The sequence below is a fragment of the Hippoglossus stenolepis genome, chromosome 19, assembly GCF_022539355.2.
Source record: "Hippoglossus stenolepis isolate QCI-W04-F060 chromosome 19, HSTE1.2, whole genome shotgun sequence".
Taxonomy (NCBI): Eukaryota; Metazoa; Chordata; class Actinopteri; order Pleuronectiformes; family Pleuronectidae; genus Hippoglossus; species Hippoglossus stenolepis.
Window position 1 is genome coordinate 15,197,240 of NC_061501.1, and position 22,065 is coordinate 15,219,304.

The window sequence follows — 22,065 nt, forward strand, 5'->3', positions numbered from 1 at the left end:
GGGTCTTTATGCTGGTGTGGAGGAGGACAATAATATTGTTAATCAGATGTGGCTGTGGCTGCTCCTCCACAGCAAACCCTGACATCTGCCCTCTCTGGTAAACACTAAGGGAGGCTTTTGGCAAACCTGCCATAAATAAACAGTCTACAACAAGATAGTCCATCCACATTACACACTGTCTGTCTGCAATGTGTATGAAGAGTGAAATGCATTTATTTAAATAGATATTGTTGGAGTGTATTAGGAGAGGCATCATTTTCTGAATTAGTTGGAATTCCAATATGGCAGTTTCCATAATTAGCTTCCAGTTATGTGAATAATTAGAAACAGGCTAAATTATTTATTTTTAATCCACCTGTTTCTTTATTCCCTCAGCGCCTGAGCTACAACAGATTTACCTCCGCTTGATGTAATTAAGATGTTAAATGTAAAACATGCGTGTTATTGTGTCCATTCAACCAAATTACAGGTTATCGTTGAAAATATAACAAACTATATGGCACTCAGGGGGCACAAACCTCCACCAAGGCCCAATAACCCCCTTATGAAAACATATTTAAATTCACTACATCTGGATTTTTATTTAAATCTTCACCAAATTGCAAATATTAGGGCCCTGATTAAATTATATCCTAAATCCTTCCACCTAGTTTAGTGGGAATCTGTCAAGTAATTTTTGCATAATCTTACTAACTAACTGACAAACAAACTAAAACATAACCTCCTTGGTGCAGGTAATTATGTGGGTGTATTTTTAAGCAAACCTCAAATTATACCTGGATATCCTGGAAAAAAATATTTGGTATTTAAGATAATTGCATATATTGATTAAGTATCCTCATAAATTATTTACAATCAATAGAATTCATCTTGTCATTATCACATATCAACCTTTTGTTCCTTTTAAATAGAGCAGTCCACCACGAGTCTGAGGTTTTCAGTAAATGAGGCAGTATTGAGTGTGATATGAATTACAGTACATAACAGTGTATTGTTTTCATGTTATTTCAACACTTGTAAAATGCTTCCAGTAAATGCCTTGACCACTTGGCCCCCGGAGTTGTTTTGTAGAAATTACATCTCACTTTTTTTTTTTTTCCTTCCCCTGTTCGGCCAGACCGCTTCCGAAAGATTTGCTAAAGGTCTGCCATATTGCTGAGGTGCAATTCAGGAGCTTTCAGCAACAATCTGTAGTCAAGCATTTTAAATGAAAATTGATTTGTGATTTACATGGTCAGTGAGGGGAAAATGAACTTATGAAATGTTGTAAATGAAATATTAGACAAGGTGCAGTGGGAGAGAGCAGACAGAGATGGTAATCTTGTGGAACTGGAATTCCCGCCTGGCAGAACTGGGTGACATTTTACATTTATCTGTGTTCTGCATGAGTTGTAATGTTAATGGTAATTTTATGGGACTGAACTGGAATGAAAATGGTGTTATCACCGATTGCTTCAAATGCGGAATTGTGTAAAGTAGCACAGCTGCATCCTTTATTTCCTATTTCCCAGTAATGTGAGTTATTGCGTGATCTGTCGTCTGAGGTTGAATGTGTGTACGCAGCCTGTTTTTTATCGGTGCGTTCTAGACAGAAGGTCTTATATCACGTACATTTACCACACGATGAAATACACACACTGTTGTGTTTGGATATTAGTGAAAATGCCACAGTTGTTCGTGAATGTGTCTCAGGTAGATATTTGCTTTTCATGATCTTGTATAAATAAGCATATCACAGGTACTTAAGTTGGATGTTAATGTAAAAACATGGCAATATTTATGCCCCAATATAACTTGAAGCACAGTACATAAAGTGTATTTGCACTTTAAACTTAAAACTACTATAGGCATTTTGATTTATCCTCAATTGCAGTAGAGCATTCTAAAACATTATAATGTAAACCAACACTTTATCGATGTGAATCTATCATAGACTTAATAATACAAGCAAATCAATGTAGCATTACACTTCGATCAATTCTACTTACACTCAGCCAGATGTTCTAATTTTGATCAATACCTTGTGCAGTGAACGTTTCCTATTCCCACTCTGGCCATGCACGACGTGTATGGATTTTCATAGAGCAAGAGAAAAGAACCAAAGAAGTGAGGAGAACAAACAAAGTGGTCGTGCAGCAGCAGCAGCAGCAGCAGAGAGGCTGTGGGAGTCTGGGAGCCAACTTGGATCACACAGAGGTCATTTTTAAACACAGCTCTCCGGTTCCCTGTGTGTGAAACCAAAGAGTCTGTGGTGACACTTGTCAGCAGATGGTGTGGAACAAAACCCCTCACCGGTGAGGATGTCTTAGCCGCTGCTAAAAGCTATCTGTGGTTACTAATTGCTGACCAGGGCCTAATTACCCTAATTAATGGCCGTGGTATCTGGGGGCCAGATTTGTCGGGGCTTTTATCAGTATCAGTGCAGCTTAAAAGGTCCCGCAGGAGGCCTGTGGAGTGTGTAGGCCCCATGGGTGTTATTTCTGGACTAACTGCAGACACATCACAGATGGATCCTGTGGCATCAGTACAGGATGGCATGTTTGAAGAGAGCTATCTGTTACTCACACATCATAGGAAAACCTCACTGAGTACATGCCACGAGAAAAGGGTCTTTTCTTGCTTTTCTTTTTGCACATATTCTCCACTTTTCTCTCCCATACACACGAGTCCGTCGCCTGAATTCCACCGCCGTGATTCACGATGACAAAGTCGACTTTGTCACCTTTATTCCACAGACTGCGGGGGGTTTTGTTCAGTGAGCTCTCACTGTGAAATTAGCCCTGGTACTTTAATTTTCCAGCTGCAGTGAAATGGTTAAAAGACACAGATCAGCCAGTATGAAAATAGAACCGATTCAACAAAATTTGCTGCTTCCCTTTGCTTGCTCCTCAACCATCCAGCTAAAAAAAAAAAAAACATCCCCCAATACCCAGTCCTCCCCCACTTTTTCCTCATCTCTCCACTATCCCGTCCTCACCCCCTCCCCCAGCCCCGTCAGGCACCATGTCCGCATCTGAGGAAGGCTTGTAAGTTTCGAGTGCATACATTTCTTTTGATGATATATTGTCCCGGTGCGGAATTTCATTTACTTCCGCTGCCCTTTGCTGAACCTGTTGCTAGTCAGTGAGCACGATAAGCGTATAAGTAGCATGCCACTTCATTCATCATACATCGTTCTGGGCTCTCAAATATCTCATATGCGATTCAGGAAGAAACTACTAAACCGGCACAAAGGATCCCACCAGGATCAGCCGAGGTACCATTAAACACTGTGTACAAAACACAACGCAATTGGTACGTGTTATCAAAAAAAACCACATTTTCAGTGTTGCATCTACAAAACATTAGGCTTCATTTCGTGGCGTACACGTTGTTTATGTAGAGTAGGGGGGGGTGTTATATCTCAAGTGCAGTGCTCGTGTTGTACATAATTCCATTCACATTGCATTTTGAATGCATGCATTTTGAAATCTGTTTTTTCCCTCAATCACAGTGGCTGCTCTGTGTTGTATTAAACAGCATTAATAATCACAAGAGGCTCAGTGTCACTCAGAAGTCTCCACATCACTAAGGCAGACAGTGTTGTGCTGCTGGGCATGTTGTGCTGTGTGAAAGTGCTTACACGCTCCCTCAGACAACCAAAGGGAATAATTAAAGACAGAAGATGGAGGCAGAAGAATGGAAAGCAAATCCCATTGTTTGGGGTTATTTCATCCCACTGAATTTCTTTTTCTCACTTTCTTTCGCTCTCTTCTCACATTCCCCCCAAATGCACTGTGGGTATGTGGCACGCTATCAAAAGCATATGTAAGCGAAGCAGCGTAGAACAAAAGCCCTATGATGTCCTCCTCATACCCACATTGTCTTTTGATTATTCTACAATCATTTTATATCTGTGTAAGTTGGAGAGGAAGGGAAGGCTTAATAACCTAATAATATACGTTACTGTAGCTGCTCAGAAACCACAAGATGTGTTTTGCATGGTTTGAAAACACGGGGTTGCTTATTCTTCATTTGTTCTCATTTTCCCTCACAGCATAATTTCACCAAGCCCTCAATATCCAGCTTGTTACCAAAATAATCCACGATGAAATTCAGATTTAAGGTGAACTAGACTGTTAGGGCAACTCCACTCCACTCCATTTGTAGAGCAGTAAATGTAGCCCCTCAATCTCTCCCAGCTTTTACTGTCATTCAGAGAGCACTCAGTCATCTCCGTGCATCAGGCCCGCAATATTGATTTTTCCACCCACTGAAACAGCCGCATGAACATAAATTTTGCATGAGGCTTTTACTCGCGGCCTCTGCTTTGGTCTGACGACACATGATGGGGCCATGAACACGCTGTAATAACCCAGTCGGTGCTGCCGAGCAGACAGACGCTTTTTTCTTTTTTCGAGAGGAGGGAGAGGATGGGGGGTTGTGGGTCCAACACCTTCTGGATTCTGAAGGACAAAAAGTGAGGGACCCCTGACTGAGCATCACAGTGTCACATAGCTTTTGATATAGCAGTGAAATTCCTCTGTGATGGAAGGGGGGGCGGGGGGGTTCTGGATGCATAGAAGGGATCTTGTTGCCTGAGGTTTTAGACGTGTTTTAAGAAAAGATACACTTGAATATAGGTCACACAAATATATGGATTTTCAATGTAATGTGTAAAGATGTATTTTATTTCATTGGACAGTTAATTCTTCAAGCAGAGAATGAAATTAACTTGTGTAGTCTTTAGTTAAAGGGGAACTTGTGCACAGGTCACTATTAAAAAGCAGAAAAACTCGTATTCAGTGAAAGTGAACCGGATCTTACTTTGCTCGGGGCCCCCCTGCAACTTTCTCAAGGGCCCTCAGAGGTCCCGGGACCACACTTTGGAAATCAATAACCCAGCATAAGCCTCACCAAGAGGGCAACGTTATCGAGTACACGGGGATTTTCTTGTATGTGTAACATCTCCATGGAGAGGATTTGATTCTTTGAAACACCTCCCTCCCTCCCTAGAGTGTGAATTCTACAACACTGCTTGATATTGCCTTGCATCACAAAATGAAAGCATTATCTCTGGAATCCTACAAGTGATGTGGTTTAGTCTCTAAAATCCTGCGGCTTCGCGACTCAAGTCAAATCTTAACTGCCGATATATAAATAAATATATATAAATTCGTTCTTTTTTCCCTCCTGCAGCAGGACAGAAACACTGATATTACTTCCTATTGCTCTGAGTCATGTTTTTATTCAGTAGGCGACTAATTTCTTTAACATTTCATTTCCCCCATGTTTATTCCAGCCAGTGCAAAGGGAGGAACCTATTCTCTGTTACTTAAAAGAAATGATCAATTGTATGGACTCGCTGGTTAAAGGAAAGTACAAATACAGTACGAGTTCAAGGTTTTATTATAAAACAAATTAGTTTCTTTGCTTCTTCATAAACTTTACTTTAGATGTCTTTAACTATTAAAATAACTAGAGTATGTTAACAACAGATCAAATATTTAATGCTGAATTGATCAGCAGTGGTGGGAAGTTAAGTACATTTACTCAAATATATGCAAGAGTATTTGAATTTCATGTTACAATATATTATTATTAAATTACTTTACTAATTAAGAATTTACACCCAAAAATGTGATGAGCTTAATGATATACAGATGAACTGTAATAGATTAAACTAACCACCTATATTCAAAATATACGTAACTTATGCTATTTACATATGAATGCATTAGTACATAGAATCAAACAATATACACAAATTTATACAGTTAATGTATAATATAATAATGAGAATAAACTTTATTTGTATAGGACTTTTCCTTACAAAGGTACAAAGTGCTTCTCAAGTGGCTAAAACAATCTTTAGCATCTTTAGATACAGGACATTTTCAATGCATGACTATTACATGTAAAGGAGGATTTTGTCCTACTTTTACTTGAGTAAAGAATCTGAGTACTTATTACTTACTTATATCCCACTTCTGTTGATAAGCTAGTTAATTTAAATTAACATTTTTCTTATTGATCAATTGTTTTTGTCATTCATGAAGCAATATTAAAACAGATCCCCAATATATCTTTTCTTTTTTTTTCAATATCTATTTTAAGAAATCAATTTTAATTCTAATAACTCTTTGATAGATTGATGGTTACTGAAGTTGATCAGTGCTCTGTTACACTGACAAGCGTAATCATGTGACACAAAATGATGGACAGTGATAAGAGTCAAGAGTGAGCTTAAGAAGTGAGTGCAGAAGCAGGGATATTATCCAGCTCATCAGTGTGCTCGTGCACCGGTCTAATCCGCAGAGTAACAAATGACCTTCCTTTGACCACCTTCATAATTACCAGATCTCACAGAGTCTAAATCTCCCTACCTCCAGTGGGGTAATTATCAGTGTGACTCACTGAAAAGGCAATTGAGACAGTGGTTTATGGACTCCCACCGTGGAACGTGAGGCAGAGCAGTAATGGGGAGCTTGTTTGTCCCCTCCACCTCTCTTGTTAAAGAATGGCAGCTGTGTTTAGACCAGAGCAGTTCCTAAAAATACAAGGTGGGTCACATTGGACAATTCAATCAACTCCAGGCCGACAGCCTCCTGTGCACTTTCTGATGAGCTCTTAATTTTCAATAGAAGAGGCAATGCACCTATTTCAATGCCAACTATGAGAACTACTTCAAAAGCTTGATCCATATCTTTAAGAAAAGCAAATAGTGCATCAACGTGTAGATTTAATTCATACCTGTGAGCTCGATAGATTCTTTACAAGGTTGGTGATCTTGAAACAGACATGTTATGTAGAGGCTATCTTAGTTTATCTGCAACTTATCCAATGCACTAATTCATGATTTGTGGCATTTTTTTTTTTATTCAAGTTCAGCATCTTCTTAAGAATTCACCTATAGGTGAGTGTAGGACGTCTGCCCTGAATACACATGTACACAAACACAAAGGATGTGTAAGATAACTCGTAGGGAAAAGCTGTAAACGTAGGTGTTGTGCGCTGAGAGGAAAACAAGGAGTCAAGCTTCGAATCAGCCCCGGAGAGAAAAGTGCTGTAATAGGAGGGTTGGCAGGGACTATACTGAGATAGCGCTGGTAATGAGAGAGCAGACTGCGCCCCCACCCACCCCCAACCCTCTCACTTCTCAACCGCACAGGAAACAAAAATAGCATTTTGTCTGACGAATGTGCTAGCTTTGACCTAGCCTTTCGACCTCTGACAATCAGTCTCGCTTCGTCCTCCAGCACTTCAGAACCCGGGACTGGGACAGTCGAGATAACGGTTGATTTCTACTGTGGCTTGAAAAGCAAAGATGCTTTGAAAGAGAGATGGCAGACCGTTTCTCAAAGCGTTGAGGTTGGAGGCCTCAGACTTCTCCGTGCTGGTGTTTCGTCCTCCCGAATGATTGTTGTTAAATGTTTAAATGCAGCACAAAATGCCACAGTTCAACATGCATCTTCTAATTTAGCTGCACAACTTCTCGCTGTGGCTCATTCCTCATTATAAACATTAACATAGGCGAGTTGTGACAACAGTGAAAGTGGGACCGTTGCTCTTACACCCCTCAGGCGTGATGACTAAGTGGGAGCTCTGCTTGCATCGCAGGCGGAGGACGAGTGAATATGAGACACAACAAAGAGACAGTGGGAGATATAATGAGCACTATAGGATCCCGGCACCCTTTTGCCCTCTCTCCATCATAAGTGAAGCTCCCACTCTCATCCTCGGCCCTGTGTCTGCTGGAGGAAGGAGCACAAACAATTAGCTGAGACAAGCCGTTCGGATTATGTGCTCAACCACAGCAATCAGACAGCTGTGGTTAAAAGAATGAGCTTCAAAATGCCAGTTGCCCAGTGAGAGAGTAAGGGAGGGTCAGCGGTCCTGACAGTCTTAACAAGATGACAGAATTTATAAAGCACTGCTGTTAAAGAATATAGTTACCTGCGGTGTAGCCCTTATAATAAGGCCACATGGGGCTTCTTCCATATTCCCTCTGTATTTGTTTTCTTTTGCCTCATATTCTTTTGTTGTGCCTCTTGTTCCTCGGCGTAATGGTTGGCGCTGGAGGAAATTCTCCAATCGTCTTTGATCTTCGCCTGGTTTCGATAATTTTTTGACAGAAATCTCATTTTGCTCCCCCTTTTGTTTTCTCTGTCTTTGTTCCCTTTTTTCTTTTATTCTATCTTTAAAAGGGGCTCAACATTTAGTCGTTGTGAAGTTGCAAAGGAAAAGAGCCGGTCCTGTCAGCGGCTCGGCACTTGCTAGACAAGTTGCCCCAACATTTCAAGCGGGGATTGGACTCTCGCCGTTTGCACAGATGATATATAATTCATGGTGGGGGTGTGAGAGAGGTGTCAATGTGTCAGGAGGTATAGAAGAAATGTAAAAGTGTACTGTTTACTGGCCAACAGACGCTGGCTTTATTTTGCTGAGCTTCTTCAGCAGAGTGAGGAAAGAGGACGATGATCTGATCTTCATCAAATGTTCATTTGTGCCTGTCCCGGAGTCGCAGTGGCCACACCAATCAAAGACTTGTCTGCCCCGATGTTTTATTCATATTTTATGAGACAACCACATTTAAATTATTTAAGTGCATTGATCCTGTGTATATACAAGCTTGTCTATGCAAGTGTTTAGCTGCGTTATCAATGGATGTTTGCAAATGTTCTTTTGAACCTGTTTTGCGAATCAGTGTTCTAACTTATTTTGACAGTAAACTGTGTATATGATGCACTGTTTAAAATCTTTCTGTTACATTATACATATCAATAACAATTCATTAAAAAACGTTAGGTACTTTTATTGACATATTGCACTTAAGTGTAGGTTGAACACTGAAAAGAATCTTAAGATCTGTAATAATGAATAAAGAGACATTTTCAATGAACAACCAATGACCAAAGGAAAAATTAGTCTCCTCTGTATAATTTAATGAGTTAATGAATTTTATATTTTAAACTTGTAGTTATTTGAATATCTAGTTGGATTTCTTTTCACAATAATAAGTAAACTTATTTCCCAACTGGATTGTTACATTTTCTGCACATTCTCTGCAGATAGGTCCTACTCATTCCTAACAAAAGCCACTTGTAGTATATTCAATATATTCTGAATTAAGTTTTTGGAAGTTATTGGTACATAATGTTTGTATTGTCTATCCTGGGGTACTGTAGAAACATGATGGTGCAACATGATGGTCTCCGTGAAAGACGTTCCGATGTTTGGCTCATTTTAAGTTAACGTAACGAAACACAATTATCAATATTATATTCCATTTCTTCCAGTAGATGCCAGTAAACCCTACACACTGGTGCTTTAGAGAGTTTTTTTTTTTGCTTTCGAGAAAACACTTCTTTCCATCATATCTGTATGGAAACTCAGTTTGGACTTTCTTCTTTTTAATCTGTGAAGGTCAGCTTAGATGTTGTTCACATCATATTACTGTTGATACCCTTTGTTTGGCATTATTTGTTATATATGTTGTGTCGTTTTTCTTTTCTGACATTGAAACGCAAAACACTGTTTTCAGATATTTTTACAATCATCTTTGATCATATTTTAAATCGACATTCTGGGTCCAGAGAAGTATCTGCATGCTGGTGTGGCTGCAGACTGTTCTGCTTCAGAGTGTTAACAGTTTTTAAATTTAAGTGTTAAATTTATCAGCCTTTAAATGTAGAAATTAGGTTCTAATGGTGTTCCATTATTGGAGCCAATTAGTTAATGGGTTTATTTCTGAACTCTTGCAGTGAAGATGGATGTCTATTTCCTATGAGATTTTAAGCCATTAAACCAAAGATTCTGACATTCTCCAAGTGACAATGAAGACTTTTGGCTCCAGAGAGAGCAATTATATCAGTCAGGCTTGATAGCTTTGTCCTCCAACTAGTGAAATTAAATTCAAAGAGTCTTTCATGCAGCCCTAAAAACCCTGGAGGACCTTGTTGTGGCTCCATGCAATTTACATCTATCTCTCACTATTCGCCCTATGCATCCCACACCTCCATGTGTGCATGTGTTTCTTTCTGAGGTGTGAGCATGTGCTTCAAATAATGAGAGCACTTGTCATGCTGTCAGTCCAAACTAATTTGTGTTTGTTGAACTCTATACGAATAGTTCAGGTCTCGTGCAAAAGGAAGACACAAAACAACTTGCTGTCGTTTCATCAACAGCTACCTCATCACTCAACTCCCAACTCCAGCACCTGCAGCAGCTCCAACAGTTGCAGCAGCACCACCACCAGCAGCAGCAACAGCAGCATCAGCAGCAACAGCAGCAACAGCAGCAGCAGCAGCAACACCATCACCAACAGACCCACTCCCACACCCAGAATCAACTGCCATCCCAGCTTCACATGACCCAGACCAACCAGCAGCAGCAGACCTCGGTCCCGTCTCCAGGCTCTACCTGCTCCTCCACCTCTGGACACCCGCAGCATTCTCCACCACACCGACCCAACCACTCACCGGCGCGCAGCCTCCCTTCTCCCGTCACCCCACCCATGCCTTTGCCGGTAAGTCAACATTGATAATGTCACGCACCAATAGTCTCTCTTTTTCATACATGTCCTGAGACTTTTCATGGAATTGTCCTCACATTGATCACACATAGGGATTTTCTTTTGTTTTTGAATATCAGCAAGAAGGCTTCTGGTCTTTCTGCGTGTATTTTCAGCTTCTCCCCATTTCTCCATGGATTTTCTTTTGGTACTATAGCTTCATGCAGATTGGGGTTAGGTTAATTGGAAACGCTAAATTGCGCATAGGTGTGATACACATAGCCCTGTGATACACTGACGAACTGTGGCGCGTCTCCCTACATTTTGCATGCCTGCTGGGATTGGCTACAGCCGCCCCGTGACCCTCAAAGGATGAGTGGTATAGATAATAGATTGATCAATATATTGTCTCTCTTTTATCAAACAAGTGTAAATCTTATTTTTATTTTATTGTATTATACATTGATAAATTTGTTGTTTTGTTTTTTTACAATTGTATGACCACAAACACTAAAAAACTGTCTAAATGTGGTCTGGTTACTTTTGACTGATGCCTGACAGATTTAATCCGACCAGTCCCCCAGTATTCGTGGTGTAAATGTTCCAGTACAGTGTATCACATGCATCACTTTCTGCATTTTCACATGCAAATGGTATCCTTGTCAACTATTATACGCATGTGGCTCTCAAAAATAATCACGTACTTGTGTCCTATTCATATTCATTTTTCATGGACACTGAATGAGCTGTATTATGAGCAGCATAGAAAGGCCAAAGTATTACTTCCTGATGTTAAATTAATAATCCACAAATAAATTAGATACTTAAAAAGATAATGCGATGCTCCACTTAAAGAGTGGAGTGTGCGTCCGAATGGTGCCATTGAAGATTGTGTGATTTTTGGCGGGTCAGCGGAATACACAGTGCTTGATTTTGCGTTAGTTCTTGATCTTTATCAAGCCGTGTTTGAATGGAGGCTGACAGCTCTTCTGTCTATGTGCTGCTATTAGAATATGCATCTTGTTGCTGAAGCCTTGATGCACTTGAGTACATTAAACCTCACCACCACGAAAAGAAGCAAGGATTCACATCCTCTGCCTGCAGATTCAGTCGACATTCTGAGGTTATCTTCTCCAGCCGTAATCAGTCTCTTAATCTTTGCTGCTGTTCCTCCTCAACCCCCTTTTTAGTCACTTTGTCTGTCCATCCATCTCCGCCCTTCTGTCCGTCTTGCTGTCACTGTGTGCCGATAATAACCTATTTTATATCCCTGTGGTTTCATTTCTGGTCGAGTCTGGCCAGGGTCGCCTTTCTGTCCCTGGCCACATTCATCAGCGTCAGACCCTTATTGGGTTGTGGTGCAACCTTCTTTATGGCCAGGATGAGTTGGGCTATTTGTTTTCCCCCCATGCTGCTCTCTCCGGCCCTGTCACGGCCTAGTGAGACTCAGCAGGAAAAACAGTCTCTGGATTTAATGGGCTCCAAAGGCTAGCCGCTACATCGCACCAAACACACTGTCCACTCCAAGTGTGGACACTGACCAACATACAAATTCACACATTGAGCTTGCATTAGGCAGCATCCATAGACTGCCACACTACAATCCGACTCTCCCACTTATAAGTGTTTGATTTTCCAGGAAACCACAACTTTGTTAAATGTGCAAGAATTTGTGAATATCATTCTCTGACACAGGGTCATTGTAAGATTGAGACCCTGAGCTTTATATAGATGGTTGACTTCTAAAAGAGGCAGCGCAGCTGATTATGATGACAGGACAGACCTCCCTTGAGGGGGGCCTGAGGGGCCACATCGGGTATCATTAAGATATTGGCTCATCAAATGGGATTATGGAAAGTGTGTGTGTGTGCATGCGTGTGTGTATGGGTGTGGGAGAATCAGAATGGCCATAAAAGGTTTAGTTTCTCTGGGTCAATGCTGGGGTCGTCAAAAAGTGTGTCACCCAGCGAGGATCCTGCCCAAGGACAGGCCGTGGCCTCAGCAACCACTCAAGGCTGCAATAGGATTTAAACAGCGGCTCCACCTCCTGGGTCAGTGATTGGATTTTCAGTTCCATAGTCACTGAGCCCCTCATTGGTTAATTCACAGCACAAGTTTTTAATTTTGGGAAGAGGCCCAGACTAAAGAGTTTGTCCCAAACACACGTGAAGTGTCACCATTATCTTCCTTTTGTATGTTTTAATTGAAGACAGAGAAGGGCATTTCTGCTGTTTCCATGCTTTACCCAAAGGAACTGGTCTCTGCAGTAAAGTCAAGTCATAATTACCATTATACAATCAGCATTACACAGATAACACCCCTATTTCCTTCTGTCATTATTCAGACGTGCAGAATCAGCCAGCCATTGAACTATTTGCTGAAAATACAGAGCAGAGCTGCTTAGAGACAAACACTCATTATGTTCCAATTAATGTCCCATTGTAATTCTCTTCTCATGGGAGGTGTGTGATATTCTTTTCAAACTAATAGTGAGGAAATCCTGAGCATTCATTACATCCCTCGTGTTTTTAGTGTTTGGTGTTTTTAATTTGTGAAGCAGAATTCATTAATTAAATATCCCTATTAGAATACAAATCACACCACAACAGGCTGTGTCCCCTTGAGTCAGCGGTCTAAACTCAGATTAGCGCGGCTAATTTGTTTTAATGGACTAACACTGCAATACTTTTCTACCCTGCAGTCCGCACCCACTCCACTCCCCGGTATGAAGAGTACAGTGAGACGCAGCCTGTAGCTGCCTGGAATAGCCACCACAGTGATGACAAATAGACGGGGGGAGATTATGAAATTTGCTTAAGTGTGTTAATGGGCTGATTGTGGGCGCCCGCTGGATTTTGCTGGAAGTTGATTGATTAGAGCTGCAGGTTTTCTCCACGCCCGGAGAGCTCAGGGATTTGATGTGGGTAAAGGCGCTCGCCAAGTCTGTTACACCGGAATTGATCTTAATTAGATCTGAAAGACCTGCCACAGCAGAATGGTCGCGGCGATTAAAATGAAAAACAGGAGAAATTACTGATCAAATTAATCATAATGTCGGGCTACAGCTGTAGGTCTGGTGTAATTTGCCACTCCAGTGAGTTACATCAGCCCAGGCAGGGAGAGGAGCGGCAGTACATACTGATCTGTGGCAGCGGGAAGCTTAGGCCAGCCTATCAACTCTCTTATTCCAGTTCGTACGCCCAGACCCTCCTGACCCTGCTGCGCCATCCAGTGGAGCCCCGACATCCCTCTCTCTCTCTCTCTCTCTCTCTCTCTCTCTCTGGTCTAATTAGTTGCTTTTTATTGCTTTTTTATTTTTTTCTTCTGTTATGTCTCACTCCATCCAGGAACTGCATCTTCTACGACACAACACTGTCTCTCTGCCGTTGTTGTCATGGCTGTCTTGTCACTAGCGTGTCGTGTGTTCACTAATAGCCTCTGACCTTGGGCCACTGTCTGGCTGGCTGGTTTTCGGACGGCCTGGCGGAGATGCGTCCTGTCTTCCTCCTCTGTCAGACTCCTGCCATCTGTCTGTATGTCTGTCTCTTGCTCCCCTTTGCAGTCGTCTTCTTGATCGCTGTCAGAGCCTCACACTGGGCCTGTCCACTCTCCAGCCGCACACTCATAGGGGTAATTACAGCCTAGGGGCCTGCCTCCAATCCCTGTGCTCCACAATTTACCACCAAAGCGTCCACAGACATCTCTCTTCTTCCCCACTGCACCCCGACATCACAGGACCGCAGGGCCTCAGACCCACAAGTGCTGCAATTACCTGAACCTCTCCTCTATCCTTTTCTCTCTCTCTCCCCTCTCTCTCTCTCCCTCTCTCTCTCCCTTCTCTCTTTTCAATCTCTCCCTGCTGCACCCCTCTCTACCCCTTGGCTCCCTCACTATTCCCTGGCAATCAGCCTTCATTAGAAGCCTCTGGTGAAAGCCCATCGTCACCAAGGTCAGCAGCTGCCAACCACAGCGGCCTTTCAGAGGCCTGGCTGTCTGCACTCTCCATCTCTTCTCACCTCCTTGCCATCCTCCCCTCTCCTCCCTCACCTCCCTCCTCTCCCCCCTCTCGTTCCCTGCACCCTCCTCCTCAAGTCTTGGGCCCCATCTCTGCTGCTTTTGTCTCCAGCTGAGGCCACTTCAGACGCTCGTGTTACTGTTTTCCGCTGCAGTGCACTTTTACTTATGTCAACCGCCGTTAAAATCACTACTGTCTAATTTACTCCTAATGTCTCTCTCTTTATGGACGTTGGATGTCTCCCCCATTATATTAACATGTGTATTAAATGAGCCTTGCACATCGATTAATTGATTTTCCAGATCAGCTCCACGTCTATTCGATTTAGCGAAACGGGCCGCTGTCATTCTGCAGGGTATTAAATCAAAATTAAAATGACATGCTCAAATGTGGACCCGATGGCTTATACTGTGCTCGTCAATGAAACTGTCAACGCTTACGTGGGAGAGAAGAGTCCATTATCCATCGTATGTTTCATTACCCGTCTGTGTTACCTCTTTCAACTGAGAGTAACATTTTAAAATTAAGCATATTTTGAGCAACAAAGTCTAAGATTATGTTTAATTATTATTTGAAAATGTCACAGTCTGTTGTTTGACGGTTGTTCTGTATGAATTAATTGATTTTAGTGCAGTGTCGTAGCATTTCTTTAACTGAAAATCATTGTATTATGATGGGAGATAAGATTTACAGGAAAAATAAATCATTGTATCATGATGGGAGATAAGATTTACAGGAAAAAATATGAACTAATCTGAGGGGAGTAAACCTCTGCCAAGGCCCAACAGTCCCCTTCGATTCAATCAAGCCGCACAAAATTGGACACACTCATAAATACCAGTCCCCTAAATATGCAATATTATGCAATCTAGATCTATTTTTGATTCCCTGGGAACTAAGGCCATATCTTGCAATATCTAAGAAAGTAACAAAAACTACCCTGATCCACCGCCTGACCCGGATCTGCACCAAAATGTATTCCCTGATCCATACGGCATCCACCAAGTTTCACGGAAAATGTGGAGATAATTAAGTCAAGATCATTCTTTATTAGTCCCATAAATGGGAAATTAAGTAATTGAACAGGGGCGTGGGGTGGTAGGGCTGAAATTGGGCCTCATCACCTCATCATCTCTAAAAAATCTCAACTGTGGCTTTGGTACAGTGCTGTTCCTCTATCTCCAGATGAAGCAGGAAATAATGTGAACAAGGCTGAGCCTAAAGCATTGTCACATCTGACCATTATCCAAGCTTACACCTGTTTCTAAATCACATTTTTTAATAAAACCTTTAAATATGTATAAATGGTGTGAGGTGGCAGGCTGTTTAAACGGCTGCTGCTGGTGATGATGATGATGATGATGATGATGAGGGTGGTTGTGTGGTTCAGAGCATGAACAGGCCCCTCTGCTCCCCAGCAGCTCAGCCCTGCCTCTTATTAATGCACAGGAGATCCGGCTCTTAAGAAGGCAGAAAATTGCCTTACATAACAAGCGCTCCACAATTTAGAAATACAAATGTGCACTGTTGACTGAAGCAGAAAATAAGACTGTTGCCCATCAACAGCACCACATTTCATATGAATAATTATAAAGCATGGGAGCTAGATGAGGAAAACAACCTGACCATGACAGCTCTACTACTTTTATTTACTTCAAATGAGGGATTAGGCAAAAAGAAAATCTACAGACTTAAAGACCAACGATGAGCCCTGAATTTCTAAATAAGGAGGAAGTTAAATTTATCATATTTCTGGAGGAATCGTTTGGAAAACGGTGCCGGTACTTTCACTTTTAAAATTACACCTACATGCTGCTCTGCACTTACGTTTTGGCTGTTCTGGTTTTCAGACCTCACCAAGTTAGTATTTCCTTTGCTTTTTGAGGTCTGTGATTCTTAAAAAGTTGGCCCCGTGCGCCCTTGTGGTCGGCGGAGGGCTTCCAGCTCAGGCACCCAGCAGCAAGGCACAGCTTCCTGATCAGCCCACATGCACACTTGGGGCAACACGCATTAGACGCCCACAGGGGAGCCCTCAGATGGAGAACCAAGCTAGGGCTCACCTAACAGTGGATAAGGAATAGGGTTTCTTTAATTATGAGGCAGGGCTGTGACATTGAGTTCCCCCCTTCCTCCTCCAGCAGCCTCCCAGACACTGTCTAAGTGCTCCGCTCCGCTGAGGAGGCCAGTCCCCCCGCGGGGCGCGATTCCACTGCCTGTAATTTCTGATGCCCATTAGTGACCGCAAACAGAGCACCGGGCTCACACAAGGAATACAGCTGCACAGCGCTGCCACGCTGTAAAAAGACCCTTTTAATGCAATGTTATTGCATTATGCCCTCCTCATAGACCAAGTCAAAAGTCCCATTTGTGGTCCCTGCAGAATATTATCAGAAATTCTTCTCCACAGTGTGTTCAGTTGTGGTTAGCTGAGGGTAGATTTGGTATATATATTTTTCAATGAATTTAAATACTTCTTAACTCTGTTGCCCTCTGCTCTTAGGAAGAGGATTTTGCATCTTTTGTATTTTTCCCGTTGGGTGATTTTCTGAACCTCTTTTCATTAGGAGTGGGAATGTGCAATTGATGGTTTTGTAAGTCGACTCAACTAGAATGTAAGAACAGTGCATTTTCTTAAGTGAACTGCTCGAGACGAGAGCCTCGGAAGTCAAAACTCGAGTAATCGATACAAATACTGACTGCAAATGTCATCAATTCATCTCTTCACTTATGCTGATTTAGCTTGTGCCCACGACTGTGTATATTTTGGAGAAAAAGAGAGAGACTGTGAAGGGGAGAGACGTTGAGGGAGGGAGGGAGACAGATTTATTGATCATGGGTGACCACATGTTAGCCACAGAGCCCCTCTCTTGTGATTAATCTTGGGGTTTAGAGTTGGCCAATGACACATGACAGGCCTCCCCCTCAAACTCCTCCATTTCTCTTCATTACCGGCCGTATTTTTGGACACCACAGTGCAGAGTAATCATTTACCTTTATTGTGTTTATAAAGCTGCGGCATGGATGACCCTTCCTATATTGAATTGAGGACATCAAAAGATCACCGCACATTGATTAGAAGGATATTAAAGTCATTCAGATGCTGTATTTATATGTCAAACAACAGCAGAGTGAAAAGAGATGCCATTTCCACCCAAACACAAACAAATGGTTTGCAGTTGGTGCAGCTGAAATAAAACTATTAAAATCAAGATATATGTTGTATTGCGTATTGAATATTTCAAGTAATTGTCCTCAAAAGGCAGAGGAGAGTCTTGGCTAATACACTAAAATAATAATTTGTCCATCGTCTGATCTCCTGACCAGACTCTAATGATATTATTTTTCTCACGACATAGCCAGGTACACGCTTTAAAAGTCATGGCCACAGCAGCAGTAGATTTACTGTAACACCAGTTTAACGCTGCTATGATTTTCAACCCAACACCAGCATGGTACAGAAATAACTGCACCAAATGTGTCACATCATGAGCTGAAATGGTCAGCACTTTCCTCCCGATACTTAATCACCGAGTAGTTTCAAATTTAATACATCTGGAAACTGCTAAATATTATAGATCATTCCTCGGGAAAAGAAAGATTGTAAGAGGAATGTAGTAAAACTTATATTTTTACTCGCAGTGTCCCCTAAGCAGAGGAAATATCCTGCTGCTGTGATTGATGACAAAGTACCCGCTCTGAACCTCTGTGCTTCACAATTATCAACAAATGGGCTGGAGCAGATTTTATGTAATGATTAAAGCCGCTGTTAATTTCACATGAAGGTAATGAGTGGGGAGATTGACGGCCACTGTCTGACACTCCATCATCCCTTTATAGTTAGTTTAAACGTTTTCACGACTCTTTTCCTCCTTCATTTGCATTTTGCCTCATTAGATATGACCATTTCTGGGGCCGCCTGCAATATCCATTTCCTGGAGTTAATGCATTTTATTTGATCAGCCAAACCTCCCCAGTTAACTAGCTGTCATTTCTGGCGTTTCGTGTGACATCACTCCATTAGCACCGGCGCAATGCCACCTCAGCCACCTCCACGTCCACACTCGCCGCCGCCGCCGCCATCCCTCCACTGGCCTTGAGCAATTGCAATGTCCAACTGTCAGCGGATGCAGCGTTATTGCGTTATTTGGCCGGGTGTTATCCGTCCCAGTTGTTCTATCCGTCTTTCACTTCCCAATATTTTTTCCTCAAGAATGGCTTTTTTGGGGGGTTTATTTTTCACAAGAGCTGGAGCAGAGGCCCAGTAGTGAGCAATAGTCGGCGCTCGGAGGTCTCAGAGTGCATGGCCGCAGTGCAAGGCCCCGCTAACCGAGGGAACAGAGGTGTTTTTGAGGGCCTAATGGCATTTTGATGTTCATAAACACAGCAGATGTGAGGGAGGGGAGTCGGGGGAGAGAGCCCGTTTTGGGGTTGGAGGAGGAAGAGAGTCAACAGAGGACTGTCAGCGGAAGGCCAGCGGAGGCCTGACAGACAGTAAACGTGTTTTTTCATGTCACAGCTGATTACATTCACTCTGGAGTGGGAAAAGAGCAGGGAGGAGATGTGGAGACGGAACGAACGAATGAAACTTCCGTGTTGCTCCAGAAACAAGGACATTCTTCCCTGTCCAGAAACAACAGTGCTATCTTCTGTTAATTTACACTGGTTGTTCCAGTTTGACGTACTTTATCAAACTGAAATCAGCTCCTACATCATTTCAGTCACTTTCTCTCATACGTTCAGATACGACAGCTTTCTTTGTGGATCCACATCACTAAACCAATAATTTGCTAAATAATTTTCAGTGGTCGTAAATTCTCTTTCATTTATTTATTTGTTACTTGATATAAGATAAATGTTTGATTCTGTTGTTGCACAACGGATGAGTAAAATAAGGTTTACTCCCCGCTGAAGACAAATCTTCCCACCTCATGGTGTCTGTACCACTTTATCCATTTATCTTTTCTCTTTTATGTCATGTGCACGCCCACAACAAAAAAAAGCAATTAAGTGTAAAACGGCCGCATGAAAAGAGCAAAACCAAGAATTAACTCCAGTTAGTTTGTGTCAGACAATTTTAGTTTCCAGGGCTCTCTCCACGGTTTGCAGGGACGCTATTTTTCCCTCTATTTCTGAGATTACACGGGTTGCTGCACTAGCTGACCCTCATGGTCAAACAGGCGACGGAGAGCCCGCTGGAGTTTAGATTCACACCGACCGTACTGAGAAAACCTGCACTTTTAACAATTTGCAGGGGTTTTTTTATTTTCCAGCTATTCTGTGTTTGTTGATCCCTGTATATTTTGATATATTAAACCGTGATGGTGCAGAGCGTGATAGCAGTAGTGGTGACTTAAAGGTGACAAGATGATTTCAAACGATACGACGGAGGCTTCGGGATACTTCAGTTTAGTTTAGAATTTGTGTAATCTCTTCAATGCTTGTGTGGACGACCAAAGTGCTCTATGCCACTGAAAATACTCGTAATGCCCTTTTCATAGCGGATGAAAAGGCTGAAACACAATGGTTAACATGCAGGGTCCACAAACTGGAAGATCACTGTTTATCTCCCCCAACACATGCAATCAGTACAAATGCTAGGCCAGGTCTGTCATTTTGCCTCCCGCCGAGGTGGTGAGAGGAGTCACCGTGGCGGAAAATCACCTGTTTAGGTGTTGAACACAGCCTCACCTCTCCTTATTCCCGGCTCTCGATCCAACTGCTATCCATATTACCCAGTGCCAGCAGATGCAGCAATAAAGCCTGCTCTCTTTTTCACCTAGATTTACCAGAATCACATAGCATGTGAAAGGGCTGTCATTAAATGAAACACAATGATAATATTTCAAATCAATCTGAGAGCTTTTCCAGCAACCTATCACTCGAACAATGACACCGAGCACAGCAGATTTTCAGGGAGACTCTGGGTGAGATCCCATTATCTATGTGTTGATCTGTAGCCTCTGTTTAACTGGCCTTGTTGGCTTTTCGTTTAGTCCCCTTTCACTATCACCGCAAAAAAATAATACTGTGTTTTCACCAAAAGGGTTCAGACCTCTTTGAGCAGCTGGTCCATTACTCCAGTCACAAATGAAGGGGGGGGAATTAACTGCTCACCATAACAATCTCTTCAGGAATGCTCTGCTATGTGTTTCATATATTTAATAATAACACCAATAACAGTTTAAAGCATATTTTAAGAAAAATGTTATTGTATTGTCGGAAATGTTGCAGTTTTTATGTTCCGTTGCCTTTCAGAAATCAGAAATGATTGTTTCTCTGTGTTTATTTTTGGGCTGTTGAAGAAAATAAGTGTAATAAAAACTGAAATGGCACTCAGAAAACAAAACCACGTTTATATTCATTAGATCCAGAGATGGAAAAACATCCGTCCGCCAAGTTTCGTTGTAATCTGCCCAGTAGTTTTTGTGTAATGCTGCTAAAAAACAGACATACAAAACAAAAACATAACTCACTTGGCAAAGATACTAAGGCTTGGTAATAGGGTTGAAAATATGTCCCTGTATTGTAAATTATATTTGATGGAATCACGACATATCACAATATGGCAACGGTTTGCAGAATCACATTTAGAATATTGGTGTCACATTATTTTCAGAGAATTAACCAGTGTCCAATGGTTAACAACAGAAATGTTGTTCAATCATGAACTATGACACGATGTGTAAAAAGGACATTTTTGTATTGTAAACAATCAGGTAACAAATATTACTATAAGATAAATGTTTCAGGTTATATTTTTGGCCATCACATTTTCCACTTTGGAGCATGAAAACCCAAATCAACATTGCATCATCCCAAAGCACAAACAGGCTGATGAATATCAAAGTCGTGATTCGAGCCTGGATGAGATTCTCCCGTCCTGTTAACCTTTGCATGTAAAGTCAGAATCAGGCTCCGGCTCTTTTTAACATTTGCGATGTGAAGATTTTCAAAGGGACGAGCGCCGGACACGTAAAAGACGATCCCGCGATTATCGAGGAAAACCTGGATGACTTTCAGACGAGGGGGAGGCAATATCAATCACGGCCAATTTGAGGCCACCAACATGAAATATGATTTCATAAGACAAATGCAGTGTCATTCTTAATGTGCTTAACCTTTACTGTCAATGAAAAAGTATTGATTGCTCGGTGGCATTTTTTCATCATTTGATTTCAGAAAGTGTAATAATATATGGTGGTGGGCCGGGATAAAAGATGAACGGCAACAATGCTGAATTCCCCGCAGAGCACAGGAAGCGTACAAAAGTTTATGTTTTCCGGAAAAGAATTTCTCTCGCAGCTCATCGTATAGAACATAAAGTGTCTATGAAATGACACTTATTCTAAGTCTTATATACAAACTCTTACTTTTAATTTCAGTAGCCTTGTTTGAAGCCGACCAGTATTAACAGCAGGGAGCAGGCCGCCTGCTTCTTAGCAGTGTTTCTATTATTTCTCTATTCTGTTGAGTAATTGGGAGGTCTCCTATCTCTTCTTGGTCTTTGATCTACTTACTCAACCTAATAAGACTTTGCTCTGCTGCACTACAACCAAAT

The 22,065-nt window shown here is 41.8% G+C and overlaps 1 protein-coding gene across 2 annotated transcripts in view; it reads left to right on the top strand.

Moving 5' to 3' along the window:
- pou6f2 (POU class 6 homeobox 2) overlaps window positions 1-22,065 on the top strand; it is a 64,220-nt gene that overhangs the window by 24,321 nt on the left and 17,834 nt on the right. For both annotated transcript variants that reach the window (XM_035142766.2, XM_047344608.1), the window contains one exon: window positions 10,167-10,507. In XM_035142766.2, coding sequence (XP_034998657.2) covers window positions 10,167-10,507 — 341 coding nt within the window. The remainder of the gene's footprint in view (window positions 1-10,166; window positions 10,508-22,065) is intronic.